We start from the raw sequence: 9,936 nt of genomic DNA on the forward strand, positions 1-9,936 counted from the left end.
AGCTTTTCTTTTTACAGATTTTTTTTTACAGAAAGTCCTCTCCCGAGTTCTGATTACCCATCTCCTGCAGATTCAAACTCTTGAACCTCTCAAATCCTCATGAACCTATCAAGTTTTCTTCTGCATTTTTTTCCCTTTGTTGGCTGCCAGGCGGTTATATAAGAAGGGATCTACCACTCAGCTAATAATAACAGGCCTCCCATTTTTACTTGGACTAATGCCAAGGTCATTACTCAACCAGCCCTTCAGTTTCTCTCTCTGTGTGTGTGTGTGTGTTTGCGTGTGTGCACCCTCGTGCATCCGTGCAAAGGCCAACACACCTTAGAAGCCTGGCTGTTGAATCCACCCCAATGGAAAGGAAAATAATAGCAGGTTGGCTAACTGGATTGCTTCAAACCCATTGGGGCAAAGACACCAGAGAATGTTTTTCTTAGAAGTTTGGAAATTAAAGAAGGCAGGGCAGGAAACTAATGGATGGAAACTAATCAAGGAGAGAAGCAACCTGGAATTGAGGAGAAACTTCCTAACAGTGAGGACAATTAACCAGTGGAATGGCTTGCCACCAGAAGTTGTAGGTGCTTCATCACTGGAGGTCTTTTAGAGACTGGACAGTCACTTGTCTGAAATGGTGTAGGATGACTAGACTAGAAGACCTCCAAGGTCCCTTCTAGCTCTATTCTGAGAAGGAAGGAAGGAAGGAAGGAAGGAAGGAAGGAAGGAAGGAAGGAAGGAAGGAAGGAAGGAAGGAAGGAAGGAAGGAAGGCTGAGTCAACCTAGAGCCAGTGACTATTGCATCCAGTTTTGGTCGCCACGATGTAAAAAAGATGTTGAGACTCTAGAAAGAGTGCAGAGAAGAGCAACAAAGATGATTAGGGGACTGGAGGATAAAACATATGAAGAACGGTTGCAGGAACTGGGTATGTCTAGTTTAACAAAAAGAAGGACTAGGGGAGACATGATAGCAGTGTTCCAATATCTCAGGGGCTGCCACAGAGAAGTGGGAGTTGGGCTGTTCTCCAGAGCACCTGAGGGTAGAACAAGAAGCAATGGGTGGAAACTGATCAAGGAAAGAAGCAACTTAGAACTAAGGAGAAATTTCCTGACAGTTAGAACAATTAATCAGTGGAACGACTTGCCTGCAGAAGTTGTGAATGCTCCAACACTGGAAATTTTTAAGAAAATGTTGGATAACCATCTGACTGAGATGGTGTAGGGTTTCCTGCCTGGGCAGGGGGTTGGACTAGAAGGCCTCCAAGGTTCCTTCCAACTCTGATGTTATGTTATGTTATGTTATGTTATTGCACTGCCAAACTGCTGGTAGCTGGCAGTCAGCAGAAGTAACCTGCAGTACTGCATTCTAGCCACTGTGCCATCATGGCAGCCCAGGTTCGAGACCCAAGCTCCGCACGACGGGTTGAGCTCCCGCTCCTTGCTGCAGCTCCTGCCCACCCAGCAGTTCGAAAGCATGCAAATGCGAGTAGATAAATAGGTACCACTTCAGTGGGCAGGTAACAGCATTCCGTGGGCCTTTAGCATATAGTCATGCTGGCCACATGACCATAGAAAATGACCGATGCTGGCTCCCTCAGCCAAGAATGAACCCTGCCCTATGGAGTCGGACATGACTGGACTGGAGAAATCTTTCCCCTTTTTTTAATTATTATTATTATTAACTTTGGGTAGGCTCATACAATGTTTTTCCTCAGGTAGACTCTACAAAAATATGCCGAAAATATTGAGATTCTTTGGACAGGCTGGCGGGGCAATTAGTCCTTTTTGCAATTAGTTCATCTTATTAGGCAAACGTTGTTTCACTTGGACGTGCTCGCATCGCTCATGCCTCAGGGAGAGGCCGTAGACAGGGGTCATGTTTACGGTCACTCCGTCAGGAACGCTGAACTCCAGCTCTTGTAGCAAAGTAGCCAAGAAAAGGAAGAGCTCCCACCGAGCGATGGGCTCGCCGATGCATCGCCGTTTCCCCAAGCCGAATATCAGGACTTTCTCCCGTTCGTCCGTGTTGATTTCTTTCCCGTCGGCGCTGAGAAAACGTTCGGGAATGAAGGCAGAGGGGTCTTTCCAATGATTTCTACAAAGAGGAATGCATGGAAAGAAGGATTGGAAATAAGGAGGAATTTTTCTGACCGTGAGAACAATCAACCCAGGGAACGGAAGTTGCCTTCAGAAGTTGTGGACGCTTTCAAGAAGAGACTGGACTGCCATTGGTCAGAAATGGTGTAGCACCGTGGTGAAATGTAAAATTTGTTACTACGGGTTCTGTGGGCGTGGCTTGGTGGGGTGGTGGGTAATGTGACTGGGTGGGCGTGGCCAAGTTCTTTGGTGTTTTTTTACTTTTAAAAGCATTTTTTCTACAATCTCTTCGGCCGAAGGGGTTGTAGAAAAAATGCTTTTAAAAGGCTCTGACGATCCCAGCTGAGCCGCGCGATCGTCAGAGGCTTTTTTTTTTTTTACTTTTAAAAGCATTTTTTCAGCAGAAGAAAAAATGCTTTTAAAAGTAAAAAAAAGTAAAAAAAAATTGCATTGTGGGTGTCAGCGCTCACTTTCAGCACCCGAGGAAGAAAAGGTTTGCCATCACTGGTATAGGGGTCTCCTGCTTGAGCAGAGGGTTGGACTAGAAGACCTCCAAGGTCTCTTTCAACTCTGTTATTCTATGTTCATAGTGGGGTGCTGAAGCTGGCCTTCTGGGCTGTCCTACAATTCCCCAACCTCCAGAAAAACAAGACAAGGAGCAATGGATGAAAACCAATCAAGGAGAGACGCAACCTGGAATTAAGGAGAACCTTCCTAACAGGGAGGACATACCACATCTCTGACATTAATACAATTGAACGAGTCCAGAAATATTTTACAAGAAGAGTCCTCCACTCCTCTGTAAACAACAAAATACCTTATACCTCCAGACGTGAAATCCTGGGATTAGAAAACTTAGAACTCCGCCGACTCAGACATGACCTGTGTTTAACACACAGAATCATCTATTGCAATGTCCTTCCTGTCGAAGACCACTTCAGCTTCAATCTCAACAATACAAGAGCAAACAGTAGATTCAAACTTAAAGTTAACCGCTTCAATCGTGATTGCAGAAAATTATGACTTCTGTAACAGAGTTGTTAATGCTTGGAACACACTACCTGACTCTGTGGTCTTTTCTCAAACTCCCAAAAGCTTTAAACAAAAACTGTCTACCACTGACCTCACCCCATTCCTAAGAGGACTATAAGGGGCGTGCATAAGTGCACAAAAGTGCCTACCGTTCCTGTCCTATTGTTTTCTTTCATTATATGTGTTTATATATAATGTAGTGACAAAATAAATAAATAAAATAAATAAATAAATAAACAATTAACCAATGGAACAGCTTGCCACCAGAAGTTGTGGGTGCTTCATCACTGGAGGTCTTTAAGAAGAGACTGGACAGTCACTTGCCTGAAATGGAATAGGATCTCCTGTTTGAGCAGGGGGTTGGACTAGAAGACCTCCAAGGTCCCTCCCAATCCTGTTATTTTGTTATTTCTGTTATTCCACATAGTTACTCACTACTTACTCGTCATGGTTGACTTGCCACTGGTTGATAAAGATGCAGAGGTCCTTAGGAATGAAGTAGCCCTTGAAGATGGTATCTCTCGTGGTGCTGAAAAGAAAAGAAGAAAATAAAATATATATATTTTTCAAAGCCAATAAAGAATATGCTTGGAGGAAGATGGGTGTGTGCATTGGACAGCTCTTAGGGAATGGCGGTGAATTTTCAAACCAAAAATATCTACATATAATTATTAGAGGGTATAGTCTGGTAGATCTAGACTTTTCTTTAAAAAGCAATACAAACATTGGCCAAATTCCAATAGAAGACAATATTTGTAGTTCATTGGGGTTCGATTGTGAGGGTCCTTGCTGCTCTCTGAGCTTGCTTGCTTTCTTGCAGACGTTTCATGACCCAACTAGGTAACACCATCAGTGATAGAAGGAGGAGGAGGACTGTGGGGTCCTTGGTGATCTCTGAGCTTGTTTGCTTTCTTGTAGATGTTTCATTATTCAACTAGGTAACATCATCAGCATCTGATAATCACCATCACCATTGCAGCACCATCAACACCATCAGAGCACTGGGAAGTACCACCTCTGGCTGGCCCCAGGGTGGGGTGGGAATGGGGATTTTGCAGTATCCTTCCCCTGCCACGCCCACCAAGCCATTCCGTGCCTACCAAGCCACGCCCACAGAACCGGTAGTAAAAAAAATTTGAAATCCACCACTGACTTGACGGATCTGACCAGGTTCAGGAAGTAGTTTGGGGGGATCATCTATTTCTCTTCGGAATTTGGGACTTACCAGTGGGGAAGCGTGAACGGCACGAAGGTAGAGTGTCTGAAGACTTCCAGGATAAAAGCTTCCGTGTAAGGGAGCAGGGAGCGATCGGACAATCGCGGCTTCCGTTCCCGGCCGATTGTGACATCTGGAAAGCAGGGCAGAAACATCAAAGATCTCCTTTCTTCTGTGAGAAGACCTTATCTCTAAGGCTGTAGAGGGCATGGGGAGTGACCTTGAAGGTTGGGATGAAACGCCATTTGTTAAAGCAAGGGTCAGATAAGAGGGGCTTGAGCCAAGACAAAACCTCCCAGATAAGCCACACACACAAAAAATGGATTTCTTAGCTTGGCCTACATCGTAGGGCTGACAAAGGCCGTGTGTTGTGGCCTGTCGGCCACCGGCCCCTCCAGCAGCCAAATCAGAGGAGGAAGAGGCGTAGGAGTCAGGGTCAGCATCCAGGGCCTCTTGTGGCTCAGACTGTTAAGACAGTCTGTTATTAACACAGCTGCTTGCAATTACTGCAGGTTCTAGTCCCACCAGGCCCAAGGTTGACTCAGCCTTCCATCCTTTATAAGGTAGGTAAAATGAGGACCCAGATTGTTGGGGGCAATAAGTTGACTTTGTATATAAATATACAAATAGGATGAAGACTATTGCTAACATAGTGTAAGCCGCCCTGAGTCTTCGGAGAAGGGTGGGATATAAATGCAAATTTTAAAAAAAAGGCAACCTGAGAGCTCCGAGGGAATGGAGATGTCAGAGAGAGAGAGAGAGAGAGAGGTGGAGCCTGGACTGTCCATCAGCCGTCAGATGGAGAGTGAACAGCCCCCAGGTCTGGAGGTGGCTGATGAGGAAGAGGAGGAACAGTTGGGTCCGGTGTCTGACGTGCAAATGCACAGAAGGCAGAGGAGAGAAGAGCAGTGGAAATCTATGGGCCGGTCCTTGGGACAGAAGAGCCACCGCTGCTAGCGAAGCCCCACCCTAGTTCTGGGGATAAAAGGCAGGGGGCGGAGATGAATAGATGTGGCAGACAATACTCATCTCCCTGCCGGATGGATTTGTTAGCCTGCGGTGAGAGAGAAACTTTTCGCCGGAGCTGCCAGCGCTCCTAATAAAGGAATCTTTTGAGTTCACGTCAGAGGGTTTGTCGTGTTTGGGGAGCTGGGTCAGAACACCATCTGTATGTGTGACTTAAGTTGGGTTGTTTTGGTTCCCCCGAAGGCTGAGCATAAGTTTGCAAACCCAGCCTTTTGTTGTGTTCCGTCGAGAGTCCACCGGAGTTGCGGGACAAATGCATTCAAATAAATAAATGCATAAGAAAAAATAACTCCTGGTTCCAGATTAATTATCCTGGCAGAGAAGGAAAAAGAACCCACCTATTTCTTCCTGGATCTTTTTCTGAATTTCGGGATAAGTGATGAGATACATAAGGGACCAGGACAAGCCGGTGGATACTGTGCTGAAACCTGTAACAACACACACATACACACATAGACAAAAAGAGGACACGGCGGGACCAAAATAGCAGCTCCTTATCGCTCAAAATATGCGTCACAACCACCAATATGTGACACCTGCCGGCATGCAATTTATTGAGCTTTTCGACCCCTGGTAGGCCAGCCATGGATAAATCCAAGTAAAGGAAAGTTTCAGAAGAAAATAGAATGTTTAATTCAACTACATATCCTAGTTTTGTGGCCGCTCAAGAAATAATCAGGCACGGGAAGGGTTTTGTGGCTCCCGGTGTTTTCTTTTCTGTGGGAAACGGGATCCAAATGGCTCTTTGAGTGTTTAAGATTGCCGACCCTTGGCTTAGACCCTCAAGTGAAGACCTTACCTGCCCCAAAAATATCATTCACCAGATTCACAATTTTTTCAGCGGGGAGCTGAGTTTTCACTTTGGCGTCCGCTTTCTGTTTTTGGCTTTCCTCGATCAGAGAATCGGTGATATCGCGGATGTGATCCTGAAAGGAACGATGAAGGAAAGTTGTGTTGACTTTACAATAATACCACGTAAGAGGCAACTTCAAGAACTATCAGCCTTTTTGCATTTTTAGGAAGCCCAGCTTGAGAGAAATCGAAGACAGCAACTGTTTTTTCCGTCGAGTCCCATTGGTGTTCCAACAGACTTAGGCCGGATTTTGTAGTAGGAAAATAATAAATAGCAAATAAGTTTCATGATAATGGGTGTGTGTGTGTGTGTGTGTGTAACCATCAAATACCAGAAATGTCGGGATTTGTAGATTTGGAAGACTAAAAATCAGGGGTGAAATGCTCTCAGTTCAGACCGGATTGCTCGATCCGGTAGAGATGGGGGCGGGTGGTTTGGAGAACCGGTAGCAAAAATCCCTCCCCCCCCATGCTTAGCTGAGCCACGCGATCATCAGAGGTGTGGGGTTTTTTTTACTTTTAAAAGCATTTTTTCTTCGGCCGAAAAAATGCTTTTAAAAGTAAAAAAAAAAAGCCTTTGACGATCACCTGGCTCAGCTGGGATCGTCAGAGCCTTTTAAAAGCATTTTTTCTACAACCTCTTCAGCCGAAGAGGTTGTAAAAAAAATGCTTTTAAAAGGCTCCTCTGACGATCCCAGCTGAGTTCCCTGATCGTCAGAGGCTTTTTTTTCTTTTAAAGGCAAAAAAAAAATGCTTTTAAAAGAAAACAAAAGCCTGTGACGATCAGGAAACTCAGCTGGGAACATCAGAGCCTTTTAAGAGCATTTGTTTATAACCTCTTCGGCCGAAGAGGTTGTCGAAAAAATGCTTTTAAAAGTAAAAAAAAAAAAAGTTGGCCACGCCCACCCAGTCACATTACCACCACCTCCACCAAGCCACGCCCACAGAACTGGTAGTAACAAATTTTTACAGTTCCCCACAGCTAAAAATATCACGTTGTAGGAAGCTCCCCCATACCTCGAAGAATGAAATATTTTGGGAAATGTTAAAAAGGCAGGATAGAATATTTCCCCTAAATGAGAAACTGGGGGGGGGGATCTTAAGGGAGGCAGAAGCCAGCCCCAGTTTCCCTGCCCCAAGCAGAAACTGAGGCGGCCAGCTTTTAGAAATGCAGATTTGGTCATCCGTTCAGAAAGACTGGGTCAGACTGAGACTCCAGATAAGCCACAAGCCAAAGGTTGACGAGATTAGCTCAGGCAAACACCTAGGATTTGCATTTTCCCCTTGTGCCTATAGAGCCAGCCATGACCTCTACATGACCTCATAGGAATCTGGAAGGTATAAAAACCCACCCACTCACTCTCAACTCCATTTTGTCAGCTGTCCCAGAATCACACGTGGTTGGTGGTTCTGCTTCATCAATAAGGAGAACCTTTCAGCCTCCATCCTCCATTTTATTTCCAGCGTTTTTTTCTCGGCTTGGAACTGGACCTGGGTATTTCTTCCAACAATGTCTTACCTTCCTGAAGCTCTCATAATGCTCTTGCACGTTCTTCTGCAGGAAACGAGTAAATTGCTGGTTGTAGTTCTTAAACTTTTTCACTTTGCTGTTGGGAAGATACTGAAGGACAGGGATGAAGGTGGCTAGACTTCCCGAGCCTGTGGATTCCGCAAACTCTTCGCTGTTGGTCACGATGTTGAGAAGTTCTTCGTCATCGTAGTCGTAACGCTTGCCGAAACACATGGCCAACACTACGTTGGCCACGGCGACCATCAAGTAGAGATGGGGATCCAGGCGGTTCTTTGCACGCATGACCTCCTGGAGCTTAGCCATCAGGCGGTGGGCCTCCTTGGAGACGTGGTCTTCCAAGAGGCAGGTGGAGAAGGAGGTGAGGCTGGGTGAAGAAGCGAAGGTTTTCAGGGCGTGTTGAGCCAGCTTACGACGAGCATACCACACCGGTCCAGAATCCGTGCTGAAAGACATGCTCTGTCCATCGGTCACATGGCGGAAGATGTAGAGGTCGGGACGTCCCTTGAAGTCTTCTCCGTGTCTCACGAGAGCTTCCTTGATGGTCTCCAGCCCACTCAGCACCAAGACTGGCATTGTCCCGATGTGGATCAACATGACATCTCCGTAGGTCTTGCTCATTTGACTCAGACTGAGGTGGACGTTGGTGCCCACCTCCAGCATGTTGCCAATCAAGGGGTAGCCCCATGGTCCAGGGATCCTTTTGGGGCCCTGGGGGATCCGTTTCTGGAAGGTCTGGAGGACAAGGAAGAGCAGGCAGAAAACAGCCAGGCCAATCAGGACCTCAGTAGCCGAAATTGATGCCAGGATCCACATGGCAAAGCTGGATAATAACGGTTTGTCTTCAAAACTTCTACTGAGATGATAGGAAAGATAGGACAGGCGGCACAGTTAGGAAGGCAAAAATCAGTAGAGGGGGTCCTTGACTTATGGACCATAACTGGGCTCAGAATTTCCATTGCTAAGCAAGGTGGGTTTTAAGTGAGTCCTGCCCAATTTTATAATCATGTTTGCCACAACCGTTAAGCAAATGAGTGCAGTTCTTCAATGAATCACATGATTGTTAAGCAAATCTGCTTCCCCTGTTGACTTAACTTTTTCCTTCCTTCCTTCCTTCCTTCCTTCCTTCCTTCCTTCCTTCCTTCCTTCTTTCACTCTTCCCTCCCTCCCTCCCCCTCCCTTCCTCATGTTTCCTTCCTTCCTTCCCTCCTCCCTCTCTCCTTTCTTGTCTCCCTGTTTCCTTCCTTCCTCCTCCTCCTCCTCTCCCTCCCTTCCTTCTTTTACTCTTCCCTCCCCTTCCTCCCTTCCTCATGTTTCCTTCCTCCCTCCCTCCTTCCTTCCTTGTCTCCTTGTCTCCCTCCTTCATGTTTTCTTCCTTCCTGCCTCCCTCCCTCCCTCCGTCATGTTTCCTCCCTTCCTTCTTTCCTCCCCCTTCCTCCCTCCTTCCATCATGTTTCCTCCCTCCCTCTCTCCTTTCCTCCCTCCCTCATGTTTCCTTCCTTCTTTCCTTCCTCCTCCTCTCCCTCCCTCCTTCCCTCCTTCACATAATAAATACCTGGTAAAATCAGGAAGAATAAGAACTAGGGATGAGGCCAACGAAGTCTACAAGTAAAAGTCGTTGTCCGAATGTCTTTAGCTCTTTCTCTTGCCAGCCGCTGGCTACCTTATGCGAAGGTGTCTCGTGCTCTCCAGTCTGGGAAATGATTATTTAACCCACAAACCCTCCAAATTCAGCTGGAGAAAATCCAAGGAAAATATTCCATCCCTTGGCACTGGGCTAAAACCAGCAAATAAATAATGTGCTTCTCGATTACCAAGATCGTCCCAGATTTTGCTGGTAATGAAGGAGGCTGGAGTCCCCTTTTGCATTTGACCAAGTGTTTAAGCCTGGCTTATTTAATGAAGTCCAGCTGATCGGGTTCGCACAATACATTAATCCGTACGCCTTTATTCCTGTTTGCCAGAAGCAAACAAATACATTTAATAAGTCAAGAAATCAAACAAAACATGGTCCAAGATGGTTCACGGTGCTTTGGGAACTTCAAACGGTAGACCAGTTTAGGGGGTACCCAAATCATGCTAACCAGGGATGGGCTGCTGGAGTTTCCAGGGGTTTGGGAGAACCTCTGGCTAAGATTCTGTGCAGTTCGAAGAACTCCCAAATCCCACTCCTGGCCGGCCCCACCCACCCCGC

At 46.2% G+C, this 9,936-nt stretch overlaps 1 protein-coding gene across 2 annotated transcripts; it reads right to left on the reverse strand.

Moving 5' to 3' along the window:
* Positions 1-1,306: 1,306 nt before the first annotated feature.
* Positions 1,307-9,438, reverse strand: LOC131184870 (cytochrome P450 1A5-like). 2 transcript variants are annotated; one of them, XM_058156674.1, is made up of 7 exons: positions 9,298-9,438; positions 7,734-8,595; positions 6,162-6,288; positions 5,701-5,790; positions 4,346-4,469; positions 3,563-3,649; positions 1,307-2,086 (listed from the first exon to the last, which is right to left on the reverse strand). In XM_058156674.1, exons 2-7 carry the CDS (start codon positions 8,556-8,558, stop codon positions 1,783-1,785), a joined length of 1,557 nt encoding a protein of 518 aa, XP_058012657.1. In that variant the 5' UTR covers positions 8,559-8,595; positions 9,298-9,438; the 3' UTR covers positions 1,307-1,782. The 2 variants fall into 2 exon arrangements, with proteins under 2 accessions (XP_058012657.1, XP_058012656.1); XM_058156673.1 differs by having other exon boundaries at positions 7,734-8,598.
* Between the last annotated feature and the right edge of the window lie 498 nt (positions 9,439-9,936).

Source organism: Ahaetulla prasina, chromosome 13 (genome assembly GCF_028640845.1).
Source record: "Ahaetulla prasina isolate Xishuangbanna chromosome 13, ASM2864084v1, whole genome shotgun sequence".
NCBI classification, from domain to species: Eukaryota; Metazoa; Chordata; class Lepidosauria; order Squamata; family Colubridae; genus Ahaetulla; species Ahaetulla prasina.